This window comes from Notothenia coriiceps, unplaced genomic scaffold (genome assembly GCF_000735185.1).
Source record: "Notothenia coriiceps isolate Sejong01 unplaced genomic scaffold, NC01 NC01_scaffold00003528, whole genome shotgun sequence".
Taxonomy (NCBI): Eukaryota; Metazoa; Chordata; class Actinopteri; order Perciformes; family Nototheniidae; genus Notothenia; species Notothenia coriiceps.
Window position 1 is genome coordinate 7861 of NW_011336229.1, and position 19401 is coordinate 27261.

The following is a 19401-nucleotide window of genomic DNA, read 5'->3' on the forward strand; positions in this document are numbered from 1 at the left end:
ATTTCCTAAAACATTTATGTTCCTCTCATATTAACAGTGTGGATCATTGAGACAGTGTGGTGTCAATAGTCTTATCCCGTTTTCCCACTTCTTCTGAGGGGACAGCACAGAGGGGGGGGCATGAAGAGAGACCTGCACCACGCTGGCGTTACTGTTATCACTGGCTCAGTGTCATTTCATTTGACCTAATGTCTTTACATATACATTTAATAGATGTTATTATTATCCACCTTTTGTTTTATGTCCTTTCATTTAAAACATTCTTTGAGACTTCATCTTCTGGTTTAAATTTCAATAAATGTAATTTGTATAATCATTCTTTTGTCTTTATTCTACATGAAAATATTAGAGATTCCATTCAAATCTGTTGATTATTCATATCTTCCTCAGGCTAGGAATAGTATGTCGAATTTTTAATGCTAAATGTATATCATTTTCTCACAGGGTATAGAATGAGACAACACAGTTTGTATCCATTGTGTGTGAATGCTTCAGCTCTTCAGACCAACATAGTAAGATGTGAGCATGTTCCTAATTGTGTTGGTATGCAGCCTAGGTCTGGTCTGTTTAATAAAGCAAATCTGCCACTTTTATATTGTAGAATTTGTTAAATTAAAGCAGTCTTTAATTGTTTGTCCTAAACATAGCAATATATGCTTTTGAAATGTAACATGTCTTTGAAAGAATAACAGTATACAGTTTATATTGTGTATCACCTTTAGCTTGAAAATACATAGATGTGTTTTTTTTATCTATAAAATAAATAGACAGACAGTTTATCAATCCCAAATTGGGAAATTATTTTACAGCAGCAGTGTGTTCAGGTATTACAATATTTAAAGTTGGAATAAAGTATAAATTACACAACACAAGTATAATGCACAGCAATCCATAAGATGAGTCCGATATGTTCATGAAAACTCCCCAGGAGACACCGACACTAACGTGGCCGAGTGGACTCCGGAGTTTGCTGCATGAGTTGCACTGTATGATCATCTGAGGTGTAGTGGGCTGTCACTCAAAACCTGAGTAGCCAATGGGGACGCACCCCCGAAAGTCCCGCCCACCTGGGATGTTTGTGTCAAAATCGAAAACAAAAAATGAGGGAGCGCAAACGAGAAGAGCTGCAGCGAGAGCAAAAGTCCGATCATTGAGAAAGAAGCAAAGAGAACTGCAAACAAAAATATATGTTAAAACAAAGAAAAACATGATTGCACAAATGATTTGTTTGCAACTTATAGTTTTATTTTAGAAATTTATTTTATTTTGCTTGACTCAGTTTGTTGTTCTTTTAAACTGATAGTTTTGCTTTATTCTGAGAATGTGTTGCTTTATCTTTATGGTACAAAACTACGGTAAGATAAAGGATCTGCAGTATTTTATGAAGTATTAATCGTACAAAGGTCAGTTTTATACAAGTAGAAGTGTGTATTTACCCGGTAGTAGGCTGTCAGTAATGGCTACGCCTCTCTATTTGGACTGGTAGATCTCGGCAGACTGGCAACTTTAAAAGTAGCTCTCGGTTCAAAAAAGGTTGGGCACCCCTGGTTGAGACATCTGCCGGTAGCATGTCCCGCATGAGCTCAGCCCCCTCCTTTTTTTTGTATCTTTTTTTTTTAAAGCTTTATACCCAAAATCAGCACTGTTGAAACAGGAAGTGAAATAGAGGGATATGAGGCATGGCTTGAATGTTTGGTATTTTGAGCAAAACACTTCATAGACATGTTTTTTATATATTTGTATATATCTGAGACCTATACTAATGCCTAAAAATAGCATGATAGGTAACCTTTAAGTCAAAAATATTTATACCACACTGTAAGAATACTCTATTACAAGTGAAAGTCTGGTAATGAAAATGTTACTTAAGTAAATAGTAATTAGCTTGATGCTGTTTCTGTATTACACCCTATAGTAAAAAATCCAATATTAACAAAATAAACTGTAAAAGCAAAAAATTTATAAGAATTACAAACAATATTTAAAATAACAGAACAGAACCGTATACTTAATATACTCTATATAAGATCTAGTGAAGCACAAAGTACAATATTTCCCTTTGATTGGTAGTGGAGTATAAAGTGCAATGAAAAGACAATTCTCAAGTACCTCAAAAATGGTCTTTGCCAAACATTTACACTCATCAAGCCCCTCCGATCGCTCGATGTACACGTTGGGAGGTGTGGCGTCTTCTTTCTGCTGCACTTCATGGAGGACACGGATCTTCACGACACTCAGCATCGTCCTTTTTTTTTAACGATTTATTGGCCCCAATTCTGTCAAAACATGTAAATCAATGTTAACATACAGTACTGTAAACTTTTCTTTGAAGTTACTTCGACTGATTGGGTTGAGTTAGCTATTTAAATGTAAATGTATTTATTATCATAGGCACACTAGCTACAGTGTGGATATGCAGTGAGACAGTTCAGTCCCAGGCTCTTCCAACAATGCAACATAAATAAATATGCATAGGACATAAAATAAATTTAAAAAACAATAAAAATAGTGCAAGCTCAGGAGGACACTATTAAGGAAATGTATATTATTAACTCTAATTTGTTACGGTCAAAGTAGAACTACAAGTAAGGAAGCTCCGTTTATTGAATGTCTGCTTTGTTCCAAACAGGAAGTGAACCTGATTAAATAATTGGGTTCTACAAGCTCAAACTATCAATTCTCCTGAAAAACACATTTTGAATCAGAATATTTAACATTGAAATTGAGTAAGTTTGAAAATATTAATAAATGCCATACAGTAAAATTATATTCCAATGTACTTTATCTAAATGTTAACTTAAAAACTGGAGAGGTTTTTCACATACTGGCAAAATGTACTTACCGTTAGAGATTTTCATGTAGAACAGCAGACACATTTTAACAGAACATTTACCCGGTTCCTTTTCAATCAGCTCCTTTGCAGACTGAGAGAAGCTCCATCAGTCAGGGGAGGATGATGCTGTTTAACAGACATGTCATTTATTGTAGCGAACACATACCTGTAATTACAGAAATATATTGGAAACAAAGCTAATGCCATATCTTCAATTTAACAGTTACACGTCTAATAAAGTCACTCTTGTCCCAATAGTCTCCAAATAGATTACCCTCTCCTTCTTTACAGTAATCAGGTCGCATCACAGCTGTTTACACAGAGCAGCGGCCATGGCAGTGAATGTGACATTGCTTTTTGTTTTTAGGAAGCTGGTGCCGCTATCTGTCTCAGTGAACACAGAAAAAAAAGCACACAAGTCACCATCACACAGTCGGGTGCACTGTGAGTGAAAATAAAACTCTTGGCTACACACACTGCTTTACTACGGAGCAGCATTTGAAAATGTAGCGCGAACACACACCCCCCACACACACCAGTACAACACTCATCTGAACTACTAGTTCCTCACTGCCACATTTCTTATTAAAAACGGCGATGTTAGCCGCTGTTGACAAGTTATAAGCAACTACTTCACCACTAAGCATTACATGTTGTGTGTGGTGCGTCCATGTTAGCAGGCTACATTAGTTAGCAGCTAACAAGCTAAGCCTGAGCAACTGTCGTTAACGTTCGTTTGATATCCACATTAAACTGACAAGCTAACAGGTCATTACAGTACAGAGTTAACAAAGTACATAAATTACTTGCATGATTCAAAATCCACGAGTATTCCCTTTAGAGGAGGGTCCTCCTTGCTCTCTTTGACTGGAAGTTAACCGCCTACTCTAGTTGCTTGTCCCGTGCGCAAACTCCTCTGACGTCATCGGGGGCGTGGCCCACCTGTACTCAAATTGCCCAGGTACATTTTACCAGCTGTTCACAGGCTGTAGGTCAACACATTACTTTTGACTTGGTGCTATGATTTAAATTTACTCATCTAAATGAAGATACAAAATGACTTGCAAATTCATGCAACACAAACAAAAAGGGGAGATTTTGAGTAATAGAAAATTATTAGAAATGTATTGTAGAATTTAAACATATTTACAGGACCAGTGTAATACTACATTACATTGCATTTAGCTGACGCTTTTATCCAAAGCGACTTACAATAAGTACATTCGACCAGGAAGATACAACCTTGAAGAAAACAGAATCATATAAGTATATCAGGTTTCATAGAGCCAAACATTTCAAGTGCTACTCAACTGGCTATAGATATGCTAGTCCTTTATTAGTATATAAGTGCTCTGTTAGCAGTACTTTGTTAGTAATTATATCGCTCGAGGTGGAGTCGACTAACAACATATATTGAAGTAGCCTATACTCCCTTATACAAATTATATTAAGATATGCTATAGACAACTCATGTTGTCACTATATGTTGTGTAATAGAGACTAAAGATAAAATAAAGGACATTTCATGGAGTGGCATTAAAAAACGGCACTCAATAGAGAGGTCAAAGGTCAGGTACAGCAGAGCAGCAACAATTGAGGTGCATTAGTGTGTTGCTCAAAGACACTTCAGCAGGCAGCATAATATTATGTGGATTTAATCTCTTGCTCCAATCACAGAGAGGCATGTCTACCTCATATGTAGTTTTTAAATGCAAACATAAAATGTACGGTGAAGTTGTATTTCTGCAGAGCTCACACTGCCCCCTGGCGGCCGTGGAGCCTCACTGCGTCTGAGCTCTGTGTGTGCGTGTGTGTGTGTGTGTGCGCGTGCGTGTGTGTGTGTGTGTGTGTGGCAGCTGCAGCGCACATGGCGGGCCGCTCTTTGTCTGTGGTCTGCTTGTTCTCCACTTTGTAGGCCTACTGACGGTGTAAATTAGCCTCCGCCTCTGAGACCTAAACTAGTCCGGCTGCAGCTGCCAACCCCCCCTCCTCCTTTCTTCCTTAAACATCTGATATGTAGGCTATTATTAGGCTATATCCTTAAAGATATCGCTTGTTGGAGCCTATTGTTTAAATGTGCAATGTAATTCAATTTTTCCAAATGAGTGAATACATAGGCTATACGGACATTATTGATAAAGAGAAATAAAACCACCCAAACCTATAGGTTCCGCGTTTTTCAGGCATAAATAAAAATAAATATCGAAAGCACGACCTCCAAAAACTGAATAGACATTTAATCAATTCTGCAACATAGCAATGGACAGGCTTTTGCTCCAGTTAGAGAATATAATTCTAATTTGCTGAAACTGAATTAAAAAGTGTGAAAAGTGTCTTTAAAATAAACTATGTTATGAAATGTTAGCTTTATTTATATTATATAAAAAAGGGAGTCCTTGCAGTGTGTTGGTAGACATAAGGAACGAACGCAAAATGTAAAAAATAATATTTAAAACTGGACTGGTTTTACAGAAACGCTCCTCGTGATGTTCAACTGCCTCTGATTAATCTGAATAATAAGTATTGTGCTCAGTTTGTGCCAACAACATGAACGAATGTGTTATGAAGAAGGCTAGTGTTTATTTAATCATGCTTTTTTTTTTTTTATCCTACCCGTTTTTTTTCTGACATTTGGCGTGTCAAAGGCTTCATTGTTTGGCAGGCATAATAAATAAATACATATATAAATAGGCGGAGGTTCAAGTTTTCCATAAACGGATTACCTCATGTTTTAAGTCAGCTGTGTCTTTGTTTTAAAAACTGCTTTTATATTCACTTCTAGCGGACATTATGCACGAAGCAGTTTAACGCATGTGTTTTGTTAAGTGTTTTTACTATTTCTATTAAAGCGATTGCGACGTTATATATTAAGGAACTAGTAAATATTTCCTTTGTGGCACGTATATTTTTTTCGTTTTTTGATTGATCATTATGAAGATCCAACTAACTTGCTCTCATCTTCCAGGTATTTTGTGCATCCATGTTCTTCAAATGTATTTATATTAGAAATGTTGGCTGGATGTTTTCTATATCAGAGGACATTATATATCTGTGGAGGAAACTGCTGTACAAGGGTAATACTTATAAAAATAGGGCTTCAAAATTGACCAAATTAAAGTGACACAAATAAACCATGAGCATTAGTGTAAAATAAACACATTTTAAAATAAGCAACAACTATGGTACTTATCAACATCAGATAATAAAAACATCAGAGGTAAACTTTGAGTTAAGCAGAACAAGTGCTTTAATTGGTTTGAGTGAAGCTTATGGGATGGAGTGTATTATCATCATCATCATCATCGTTAAATGTGAAGAACAATAAACGTACATCATCATTTTGGCCTCTGCCACTGAAAGGGAGCTCTCACCAACCATTGTCAGACAGCAATAACACACACTCACACATACACACGTGCATACACTAATGCGTAAGTCTTTTAGATGTAGTCTAAAAGAACTTGGGACTTTTGTGAGACCGAAGCTCGACTGCAGGATGTTTCCTGGCCATGTTTCCATGCAAATTCAATCCATTTCAAAACTGTTGTCCAGAAAGACTTTTTTTTGTTGTTTTAATCCTAGAAAGCCACAGGAAATGTTCCATCTCTGCAGATCTGGCCTGGCCTCCGCTCATTTGCATTTGTAATTCCCTTAACACTTGAACACCACATGAACACAGGGTTGTTTCTCAAAACTTTGGACATGTTCACATATCAGCGAATGCACCATCTCCCAGTGCATGTAAAAAAAAAATCAGTTTAGACAAACAGACACATTACACAGTACACAATGTTCTTCAAGCTCATGGTGGGTAGTTCTGACTGCTGAAAGATGCTTTTGGCAAGTTACCGTGGCAGCAGGTTACCGTGGCAGCAGGTTTGGTGAAGGAGCTCATTCGTGAGTCACAAAAGCCTTAAATGTCAAAGTACAGCAGAAGAGCGAGTCTGTTATTATCGTCTTTAAATTTGCATCTGTTAAAGTCTGGCATCACCAGAGTTAATATTCCCAAAACAGAAACAGAAAAAAACTCACTCTCCCAGCATGCACTGCTCTGTTTTCTACTCAGCTATGCCTCAAACAGAGCAAAGCAGACGAGGAGCAGATGAGTCTTCCCTCATTTCCTGTTTTCTTTATGACACAAACTATGTACAGTATGAGCTACGTGACAATAGAAACAAAACAGCCCATTAATAGAGAAAGAACACTGAAATATCCATTAACCACTGACTCAGGGTGACCTATCAGCGGATGACCTCCCTGATAACAAGCAGGTGGGGGACACAAGAACTCAGGAGAACATAAACCGGGTTCAGAAATGGGTTTTACATCGACGAAGGGAAGTGAAAATATGGACAAACTTGTAAAACAAAAATCACATTCCTGATATCTGTGGTTACGAAGGTAAACGCGATGAACATGCTGACAGACTCCTGAGCAGCCGCCAGTTAGAGAACGACAAAAACACCATCACAATGCACTTCCCCCCCACACACACACACACTCTTTATAAAGGCAGGACCAGCGTGAACGAACGAGGGGTTAATATCAGCAGACGCCTCAGAGTAGAGACGCCTGCACACACTGAATTATCACAATGACAGATTTGAATTTACAGAATCCAAACCAATCCACCATATTAAAATTCAAGACAGATATTCACTTTTATGACGGTTAAAAAACACAATCATAAGATGGTTTTGTTAAACTGAATAATATGAACAATACAGGAGGTGCTGGAGTGGAAGAACGAGGGGGTTGAAATTAAAGTTGGAAATAATGCAGGTCAAAGTAAACACCCTATTATTAAAATAACCTTTTACCTTTGTTTAAAAAAAAAAAAGATTACAAAATATAAAATTAAATAATTTTGGAGTATAAAGGCACACATCTTGCACAGTGTATACAATGAAACACAGGTATTTAAAGCATGGTAGGGACTATTGTACGCTCACGAATCTGGTTAAAGTGTAGGGACACAAAGAGAACAACACAGATAGAGGGGAAGGAAACTTAGTCCTGTGACATGCAATTTTTTTTAGGTTTTTTCTTACATCTATAGTGAGTATAAATTCAAGCAGTATCATTCTTCATTTACCACAGCACCATCATTCATTCCCAAGGGTGGCTCCTTATTTTTATTTTTATTTGTTTTTTTAAATACAACTATATTTCATGACTAAAATCCAATGTAAAAATATAAATGTGAATATATTCTATGATAAACAAACATATTGTGATGGAAGCTTTTTGCATGGGTTACAATAGTCAAGAAGGACGACTTTTAGTTGGTTATCCAGAAAGTGATACACAACGTCACACACACAACAACTTTTCTCACTTACACACAAGTATATTGCATTTCCCTTGTTAAGACCGTATCAACTAATTGGGATCGTATTCGTAACATTTGGTTCCTTTCCTCTTGTGCAAAATATACAAAAAAAACCTCAAACAGAAACAAAACAATTATTACCACATCAATTCATAAAACTGCCAAATTCTAACACAGTTAAACCACCTTTAAAATGTCAACAACAACAACAACAACAACAACACGAACAACGATGAATACCAGCCGAGGTGAGAGGAGAGAACGATGCTGCCGCTGTTCATTCTTCTCTTCCCCACCTCCCCCCTAATTTCACTGTCTCTCCCTTTACAACTTTTGAACACTGACACACACACACCGAGTGTGTGCTGGTACGATGCTGGAGGTAAACCGTCTCCTGCCTGCCCTGAACACAGACGCACTGTAGCTGATCCCAGATCCCTCAACCCCACAGAGTGCTTCTAAAAGGTCATTTTTACAAAAGCCCCGTGAAAAGAACTCATCCACTTTCCCGTCTAATATTGCAGTTAAGTCTTCCCATCCAATCCCTGCAGTAAGAAACACCAGCAGGTGAGTAAAGGCGGAGGAGGAGGGATCTGGGATCAGGATTTCTAACACGTTTGTCCTCTTTGTTGCAGCGCATGCAACAGAACAAGAGCTTCTAACCTCTAATAACAAATAAAAGTGCAACATTTCTTTTTTTATTTACTCATAAGGTGCTGATGGCAACAGAAAGTAAAGGGCTGTTGATGTTTCAATCTGACACCCCGTATGTAGATATAACAAGGAGTGACTTAAATCTCTTCAGCCACACTTCTGGGTCATCCCCTGCCACAGAAAACAATGCCCGACATATTCAGGGGGAATGCAAGTAAACAACACTTTGTATGCTCCAATCTCCTAATTTCACGGCACGTATCCTTCCCTTAAACGATTCTTCATCACCGTACATCACAACAAAGCGTAAAGGACAACCACTGAGGTGCAACAAGTGAACTAATCAGCTGATGAGATGTGTTTGTTGTGAGTGTGTGGAAAGAAGATAACCCAGAAGATCAACTCCTTCACTTTACACGGAGGGGTGGCGTCTAAAGGGCGAGGGATGCAGGATCAACGCGAATGGGAAGATTTGTTTGGCTGAGTATAGCGTTTGGGTGGGGGGGGTGTGGCTGTTGGCCTTTTTGGAAGACTGCTTCCCACTTCCTGAAATGAAGCAATTGCATCAGGCGAGGCTCAACATGTCCGTCCTCGTTACATCCCGCTCAAGCCTTGTGCCGTAATCTGACCTCTGCACTGTACACATCATACCCTCCTACTTATCATACTGAGAAGACAAAAACAAACATAAAAACAAAAGCAGGGAGCTGGATGTTGTAATAGAGGCAATCAAAAAATAAGCCAAATTCCCACATAAACAACCGTACGGACAAAAACAAATAATATAAAAAAAACGTAATGACTTGGACGCTTGCTTTAAACACCCTTATCAAGAGTAACACAAAAGTCAACAGAGGAGAGGTTAAATGTAAACGAATGATGGTTTTCTTTTTATAGCTGCAGAGCGTGGCACGCCACTGAAGGAGAGGGGGAAGCAGGGAGGGACGAGGAGAGGGAGAGCGATACAAAGCCATCACAGCACCTTATTAATTCAGCCTCTTGATGCTTTTTCTCTCCGTCACCTCTCTTCCCCGCCCTACTCCCCCCTTGCCCTCCCTTTCCCATGTGCCTCCGTGCCCCCCGTCACTCCTGGAGGCTATGACAGGATATTGGTGATGAAATCGTGAAACCTCTTGGAGTACTGCTCTGGGTTCACTGTGGAGATCTCCGCTCCGGCCTGTAGAGGGACACAGAGACAACCGTTAGTCTCCTCATGCAGTATAATCATCTTGTTATACTATACAATAATATACAACTATCTCCTCTTGTAAGCAGCTACATACCCCGTGTTTGACAGTCTTTGCGGCGTGAGCTGCTTTCTTCTTAGCATCGTAATGCTGAAGGATATCTATGATAGCCATGAAGTAAACCTCCTTCCTGGGAGCAGCTGTGGTTTAAAACAAAAAGCACTCTGGATGAGAATCTATTTTATTTTTGTAGAATGTCATCAGGTGCTGTTAAAAAGGATCAAATCCTTCTGACAGCAGCAAGTGTCCAGCAGGGGGAGCTCTCAGTACTCTATAAATTATTAAGCTGTTGAATAAGTCCTTTACATTGCACAGGTTGGATTTAACATCGTATACATCCATGAAACACATGCAGCTACTCACTGTCATTGCTTTTGATGGCGTAGACGTCGATGGTGGGATCAAACTCTCCGGGGGACAGAGGCTTGTTGCTGTCCAGGGTGTTGCTGGGGCTGTCGGGGGGCGTTCCAACACCCCCTCCGTCACTCTCGCCCTCCTCGTCGGCCTCGTTGTCTTCGCTCTCCACGTCCTCTTGCTCAGCTCGCTCCACATCGTGGATCCCAACCAGCAGACTGTAGTCCATGAGCTTCAGCTGGGCCAGGAACTGAGGACGAGGGAAGATGGCAGAGGGAATTAAAGCAGGGAAAAGAGAGCAAATAGTTTAAAACGGACGGGGTTGTGGAAATAGAAAATCTATTAATATAATGTGTGTGTTGTAATGTGGATGAACACATACCTCCACATCTTTCCTGAGTTTCTCCAGGAACATCTTCTTGTTGTCCCCATCAATGTGGATCTTCTGTCCGTTGTTGATGAAGTCGTTGTCCTTGTAGGTGGGCAGCTCCTTGGCCTGCCCATTAGTATTGGAGATTAGCAGCCAAATAAACAACAGTCAAAAACACGACAACAGACGGCTTGAACCTGAGAGACCTGGGTGAAAAATGCAACAGAAATCTGACGCTCAAATCTCTAATAAAAAGAGAAAATGGCCCTAAATATGAAGCTAATTTAATCAGACACATTTAAGTCCTTAGATATTAATAAAAGTTCAAAAGTTGACTAGAAATATTGACTTAAAGGAATAACACCGGCATCAGTGTTCTTCATACATTTCACCCAGATATCATCAATAATATGCCTTATATGTTACACAGGACTAAACATAGTTCACCTATATGAATAAAGGGGTATTTCTAAATGCCTGATGACAAAGATGAAGTCTAATCTTAGTGTTCACAAATGTTCTCCCTGTCATCCTGCATGTTGAAATACCCCGTTGGTAGAAATAAGACTTTGAACCTGTGTTTTTTCAGATAAGCCCCTCTTGCCAAAGACAACACATATAACTTGTAAAATGAGTTGTCTGACAAAGTACAGGCCGTCTGTGATCCACTGTACATGCAGCATGCTCACAGCAGGGTCCAGATCCACCTCATGCACTTATTTGCGTATATTCTCATTGTTTTCATTAAAAGGTAAACAAAAGGGCACATGTCATTTTGTTTGCACATTGCACAGAAGTCATGAAAGCGTTATTGATGCATGTGGTGGATCCACACTCTTTGTGTCATGCAAAAAAAAAAGGACGTCCAACTCAAAGCCATGAAACGTCCTTGTTGGCTGCTCTCCCAAAAGCACCCCGTCATTTAAGATGCTTCTCGGAAACTTAACTGTGGATTGCATCTAGTATAAACTACTTCTATAACTCTCTACATTCCCTCTATTCAGCGGAACGAAGGAGTTTCCTATTTAGGAGTCGCTCTACTGGGATTAATGTCTCTCTGACCAGTACGGGGAGGAGGTGTTATGTGAGGAGGGACGGGGCCTAGTTCTGATTGGCTGAGGAGAAGGAGAGCAGGACATGAGGAGCAGCAGCAGATCAGCTGCTACAGTCTCTCTACAGCAGCAGGAGAAGAGCAGCAGCACTACAATGAGCTTAGACAACACACACAGACACACACATACATTTACACCTTCACACAGATGGTAATACATCTCACAAATAGGACATTTGAGCACATATTTTAACAGACATGGACCTCCAATTGGCAAGAAATATGGGATGGACAACTTGCTCGACTGAATACAGATGCAACATAAAAAGTGAATGAGGACGCAACATAAGGCTGAGAAGAGAGTGAACATCACGGTTAAAGTTCTTTGCAGGTCTGTCACCAAATCATCTCTTACATTCATCCATCTCAACTTTATTTACAGAGTCAGACCGGTTCATTAAGTCTTTATCCCAGTCATGCAGAGGTTTCTATGAGAGTAATAACATGTGTCTGACTCTTGAGTTGTGCACTACGCTGAGGTAGTAAGTAGAAAAACAGAAAGATATATTAGAGTCAGGAAGAGAGGGTGGGTAGTTGATGCGGGTTGTACTGTAAAGCTGTGTGACAGGTGAATTCTCTCAGACCTTAAAAACAATAGTAGAATGTATTTTCTGCTTCCTGCCAGCTGGCCATGTTGATTTCACGCCGTCTCCGAAGAACAAAGTGATGGCAGGATTTCTGCAACACCGAAACGTAATGTACGCTGCAAATAGTTTGCATCGAGATGGTGTCAACTATTCGCTTTGATAAACAAACTATTTGTGTCCCTTTATTAAAAGCAACATACAAAAAACCCATTTAGAAACTAGACTTTTTTGATAGAATAGGCAATGTTCCCCGAAAACTAGAGACAGAGGTAATTGGCATTTCAAGGATTACTGCCATGCCGATTCTAAATATGCTCATTATCTCGGGAGGCCTTTATATATTTAAAATAAGAAAACTGGCCAGAGTCATATTAGAAACAAACCTGGGGAAACACCAGCTCATTTACTGCTCAATACACTTTCATTATAGAAAGTGTTTCAGCTGCAATGGGATGCACCGTGTTGTTCCTTTATCACAGGCTTTACAACGGCTTGGGAACATATTGTTTACCATTTCAGTGATTTGATGACTTCATACACTGCTGTGATCAATGCTGTCTGCTTATCCACTACAGAACATAGAAGACTTCTGTGTAACTTACCTAGTTTCAGTTTTAAACTTGGAATTAGAAATAGCAACAAAGCAAGGAAGTTCCCCCTCTGAAATAATGTGACTTTCCAGGAATGTAAGTATGTACTTTCTCTCTCCAACTCTGGTTCCTGAATTATTTCAGCAGTGTCCTTCCCATTCACGCTGCCACCTCACTGCTTCACTTCTTGCCCTCCAGTGTTTCACAAACATGTCAGTGCCGTTGAGTGAATGGTGGAAACAAAAACAAACTTAAACCGAACTTGCTGAGCAAAAGGTGACTGTCGATGGATGGAGAGTGTGCAAAATATGGACGTTAAATAACAGCTTGGAGAGGACGAGGAAACGAAAATGCTCGGCCGTACAGTAAATAATAATAAAAAAAGATTGTTTTAATAGATCATGCCTGGTATATATATGAGCCCTGGTTCCTTACATCTCTTACGTGTTTCATGGCGCAGTAAAAGCGCGTGGCAATCCGAAGGGTTTGCAGCCTTTGCTGAACGTTACCAGATTTGGGCCGCGGGGGCACATCCTCTGGTTGGGGCGGCTGCTAGAGAAGGGGGAGCGAGGGAGGGTCGGTAGGGGTGGAGGAGAGGAGAGAAGAAAGGAGAGAGGAAGGGAGGAAGGAAGGAAGTTGGAAGTAAAGGCAAAGTGTTTAAAATGTTACAGCACACAATTGTTTTTTCAAATTGGTAGAGGGTTGGAAAGGGCTTGAGCGCAAAGGATCCGTTTACATTTTCTTCAATGTTTTTGCAACTGTGTCCAAGAGGGATGTCCCATGACAATGCAAATAAGTGCATTTCAAAAGAATTATACTCAATAGGACTTTATTTATAATTAATGTAGCACGACTTGAGTCTGCCTACACTGGACTGTTTCCTGGTAGAGAAGGAAGCAGACTGCAGCGCTACTCTAAAGGAGTTAGGAGCTGGAACTACCAAGAGCAAGAAAACAAAGTCATTTACAACTATGTATTCTGACAAACATCTATTCAGGTGTGGTACTATTTCTACGGGCTTTCAACTAAGTGGATAAGGAGCTACTAATAAAATAGCAAAACAGTTCACACTCAGTCATACAGACACATTAAAGCCACGTGCCCCCACAGGCAGAGACGAGTGGTTTTCCACAAACCAAAGACCACCAGCTTACAAACATAACCTTTATTTCCAGGTCACATGACAAATACGCATGATTCACCTCCAGCTGTGTTTGCTACATTGTGGGTTAGTGGCCTAAATTACTTTTGCAATGAAAGTAAAATAAAGTCCCTTTTACGATATGATTTGCCTAAGTGAAACCTAATTGACCTAGATTGGGCTATAAAAAACAAACGTGTACACCCACTGATCATCTGCCTGTTTAAATGTTGTACGTTAAAATGTGTCAGAAAGCCAAACGCTGCCGTTTGAAAGCCAAACCCAGAAAGACAGCAGCTTCTAAGAAGAACCGCAAATGTATTTGTAAAAATACATGTCACATGTGGGTAAAACTGAACATGTTCACAATGTGCAACAGAATGGAGTTGGTGTTCATACACATCGAAATGTGTAAGAAGTAAAGTAAACTTAAAAAGATGCAAAAAAACATTTTAAACCATGCAGACGCATGCATGAAAGGGAGACGGGCATGCAGTCAAGAGAGAACCCTGCCATGCTTGTTGGTTGTGTGGGTGTAAAGCAATTATTATTATTTTTTTCACACACACACACACACACACACACACACACACACACACACACACACACACACACACACACACACACACAAAAAACATGTTATCTCTCATTTGGCATGATGCACCCTCTTCTTGATTATACAAGCTGACTGAAGTGAGTGTGTGAGTGTTTTACTAATATAAAGCAGTGTTAGCGTTCACATACTGGAATTTACACAAAAATGTTTTCAGGAAAGGGAAGACAACATTTGTATAGCCACTGAGCACTTGTAGTAGTTAACTGCAGGTTCATTTAAGCATGTCTGTAAGTGTGTGTAATATATACAAAGGTGTTTCATGTGGTGAAACGTGCACGTCTCATCAGATCCTCCTCTTTGATGGTTGAGCCTTGTGTGTCTGAGGCCTGTTGTTAGTTGGGTGTGAACGTGTGTGCACATTCAAAAGGTGTGTGTGTGATCACGTATTGTGTTTTGCATTCTGCATGTTTTTTGACATGTAAAACAATATAATGCTAACTGCATTGGGTGCATTTCACTAAAAAAGGTAGAACAACCACAGAATTCCCACAGCAATAAATTCATTTGTGAGTTAAGAGTCAGTGGTAGTTTTCATTCATGATTTAAGCTTAACAAAAATGAGCTCTGTTGACACAGCGAAGCCACAGACAAATGAGGTCACAGGAGCTCTACGTGTGCTTTAAACCCTCAGCTGCTTTTTTCCATTCTTCTGTTTAGACCCCATTTTTTTCTTCTTCCATTTACAGTAGGATTATTTTTAGTTCGGGGATTCCCTTTAGTACTTTACGCCTCACTGCATGGTGCCCCACGATTAAGCCCCTGTAAAGCCCGGCAGTGGAAAGTTCAAACCCCTGTGGGTCATTATTGTAACTGTTCTCATGTAAAAACCTTTTTCCATGGTCAGACATAACTTGGGAGAGCAACGTGTGGAGAACAATCCGGACAAGCATCCCTTTTCAATACTGACAGGTCAAACCAACAATGGTCCAAAGTCAAAGTGTTCCAGGCCGCCGTCGGCCACTTCTATCAGTTAAAGACTTTTAGAGATAACAAAATATATTGCCTATATCTGCTAATTCAAGTTTAACAGGAAGCACACTCAACCATCAGATCCTGCACGATTTCAGCCAAGAGCAAGAACTGAAAATAGCCAGTCTCACACAAACAGCAACATTTCCATCACTGTCAGTCACAGAAAAGCTTATATATATACTGCCCACTCTCACACACACACAATCAGACACACAGCTACATAGAAAACACACATTACACAGGACTACCCAACATCACGAGACATCTGATAGAATAAAACCCAACACAGACACACACGCCTCAATCTCTCTCACACAGACAGCAGGCAGGGGAACTGGTGGAAGAGCAGAAGCGAGGTTAGAGGGGGTGAAGCAAATTAAAGAGACACAGAAAGCGTGCAGGGGCTAGAAGGGGAATGGGGTGATGAAGTAGGTGCTAACTGAAGGAGATGGATATATGCTACTGTCATCCAATCCAAAGGGAGACAACGGGACTAAACACTCGTTAGTTGCGCCATTTGGGTGATGACAGTAAGCCTGGAATAGTTTGAAGCTGTGTGGATAATTCAAACCACTGGAAACAGTTTGTTCTCTCTCTGGTTCTCTAAGTGTCCACATGGCTTTCAATGGACGGGGAATCAAATCAGGAAAAAGTGTGAGAAAATAAAACATACCAGTGTTTCTGAACACTAGGACCTTGTTCCTAATTTATCCTCAGCTTAGTGCTATAAAAAGTGTCCATCTGTTCAATCCACACCGACTCTGACCTCTAATGTTATCAGAGCCTGCTGTTCTTTCAGCAATGCACCTTCAGAGGCTGCAAGGACAGCAGCCTGTTTGATGGACATAAACAGCGTTTGAGTAAGCTACACGATCTATAACCCAAGCAGGGCAGTTATTTATGTTAACTAGTTCACCTGTCCAGCACACATTTGGTGCCGATACGCTTGTAGAAAATCAGTTTTGTGAGACAGGCGAGGTAAGAATATTCCACAAACACTTTGAGAAGGTGTGGATTGTCTCATTTCATTTGATGTGTTTTTCTCAGATGTTTCTAACCCTTCTTTATGCGAGTTGGATGGACTTACTAACTTTCTTTTTAATGGTAGCACTCTGAGTTTATATAATTATTATTGTCTTTTTAAAGCATGAATGAAAGGTTAGGATGCCCTTCCTCTACTGAGGGTTAAAGCTGTGGGTGTGTAACAGTGGACCCCGGCTCTCGACAGGTGACTGTACCTTCTCCTTATCGCTGGCCTCTCGTGCCACAGTGGAACCCTAGAAACAAAAGAAAGGAAATCACTATCATTATAATTGTTTAACATGCTTTCCCTCACCACTGTACTTAAACTCATTCCTGCAGATGCTCATTACCCGTGGGCATGTCTGAACACAGAAGCTGACCTTATTAGGCAATGGCTTTAAGTGGATTAAAACGCTTCAGTGGTTATCTGATGCTCTCAGCCCTGTTTTACAACACGTATTACCCACTGGATAATGCCTGTAGTTTAAAACATACAACCTTGTACGACAGTTGCAATTTATCTTTTGTGTTTGAGTAAAAACAGGCATTTCTTTTGGGACACAAAAACTATCAAATAAACATCTTAATTCTTGCACCAAAGCTCAGATGATCAGTCACAACAAGTATTTGAAAAATGAGTCGCAAAGAGACTGGTGTCGTGCAATCATAGATAACATTTATATACTTTCTTGTGATATCAATGCCCTGTCTGATCACTTCTCATTCCCTTACTTCCTTTTTTCCCTGTATGGGTTTTCCCCTCCTACCTTGAGATCATACTTCTTGTAGACGGAGAGTCTGTGAGAGAAGACATTGCGTGTAACAATCATGTAGGTCTCGTCTCCATCCACGGTGAGCCGGTAAATCCCCAGAAACTGAGGCAGCAGCGTGTTGCCATGGCACTCCACGATGAACTACGAAAAGACAGAAGGAATATCTGTCAAAGCTCTGACATACCGCGACAACAAATCACATAAATCTGTTCCCTGACACTTATTGATGTTGAAACGCTGGGTAAAAGGTTCCTGACTTATGCCTGTAGGCCCGTGTGTCAGCTTGTGATGCAGAAATAGTACAGATGCACATTACAATTCTGCACACGTGCTTATAATGTCCTATTTCGTTGCAGTTCCTTCGAAGAACGAGTGCAAAAGATAGGGTCTGTGGTTGAATGGCCTTTTTATTCACTTAAGGATTCCAAACTGAGGGAAACGAACCAGAAGTATTTAAGTGACAGCCATGACAAGAGAGGGTCCAATTCTCTAAAAGCTAAGGAAAGGTGCTTCAATGCTCCCTTTCTTATCCCCTTTAGTATAGGCTACAATGGATCATCCTTTATGAAAGGAAAGGAGATAATGCCGTCCCATAATTCCTTGCAGCAGCAACAGTGATGACAGAGCCACATCAATAATCCATCGTTGCATAATTATGTTGCCTAATGTTATTGCAGTGGGATTCTCCTAGCATTGCAGTTGTCGATTCCTAAGTCCTTATACATGTCCCCTACACATCTTTCCTTGACCTCATGGTGTTTTATATCAAGATTAAGGCAGCAGGGGTTACGATAAGACAGGATTAGACGCTTGTTTCAGAAGAGTTTGAGGAGAGAACATTTCAGTTTCTGAGCTGTTTCGAATCTATCAAAGACAAACGGTGTTATGATGACTTTCTCATTGAAGAATCAAGGCTTGCATTTGGAGAAGATGTAATAAGATAAGCTTTCATTACCTGGTGATATTTCTTCAGGATGTTATGCATCTCTGCCACATCCTCACTGCTGATGGTCTTGACCACGTAGCGTTTGTCATAGGAGGTATGGAAACGCGCCCCACTGCGACCCTGGGCGTCGCTGTTCAAGGGAGCGCTGCGTGTCAGGGAGTTCTGAAAACAAACAGGGAAAACACAGAAACATTATAAATAACGTTCATCAGGATGCACACACTACGATATGATCAGCTGTCACCTTTTGCATTCTCTGCCATGCCTTTATAGAAACAAGTGTTTATTAGTTGTTATTTTAACTTGTTTTCCCTCTAGCCTCTGGATATCCGACCACCTCCCACTCTCCAGTCTAAACATGTGGGGTTCTGACCCCTGTGCCTGCTCCCTGTCTCTCTCTCTCTCACACACACACACACACACACACACACACACACACACACACACACACACACACACACACACACACACACACACACACACACACACACACACACACACACACACAAGTAACATGATACAACACCCCTGGCTCAATGCCTCATTGTCCAAGAATGTCTCATGTCCTCTGCCCTCAGTTCCCTTTCCCCTCTGCTATGACTTGAACGGTGAGGATCAACCCTCAACAACGGTCTGGCAGCATTTCTCTCTTGCATTTAGACCTTAAATTGGTTGTCTTTATTCTAGGGGTCCCTAAGAGAGCTTTCTAACGGCAGAGTAACATTAAAGTGGTTTGTGTCACAGGATGAAAATGTTTAAGAGGCCCTTTGCCTGAGGCTGGCATAGATGAAAAAGCTCCAAAGAATGATCCTAATGTTTTGTTTTAGTTAGTCATTTTCTCCACCAGGCATT

General features: G+C 40.3%; 2 protein-coding genes across 2 annotated transcripts in view; one reads left to right on the plus strand and one right to left on the minus strand.

Annotated features, from left to right (window-relative positions):
• Positions 1–8827, plus strand: part of LOC104941620 (sperm-associated antigen 6) — a gene marked incomplete at its 5' end in the record, with an annotated part of 15614 nt that extends 6787 nt beyond the window's left edge. Inside the window, one exon of the mRNA XM_010766751.1 lies at positions 8801–8827. Within this exon, the coding sequence (XP_010765053.1) occupies positions 8801–8827 (27 nt within the window). The remainder of the gene's footprint in view (positions 1–8800) is intronic.
• pip4k2aa (phosphatidylinositol-5-phosphate 4-kinase, type II, alpha a) lies at positions 6057–18802 on the minus strand. Its single transcript, XM_010766752.1, has 9 exons — positions 18794–18802; positions 18559–18711; positions 17598–17744; positions 17046–17084; positions 13523–13630; positions 10803–10916; positions 10430–10670; positions 10103–10206; positions 6057–9996 (listed from the first exon to the last, which is right to left on the minus strand). The coding sequence occupies exons 1-9, from the start codon at positions 18800–18802 to the stop codon at positions 9916–9918; spliced, it is 996 nt and encodes a 331-aa protein (XP_010765054.1). The 3' UTR covers positions 6057–9915.
• Between the last annotated feature and the right edge of the window lie 599 nt (positions 18803–19401).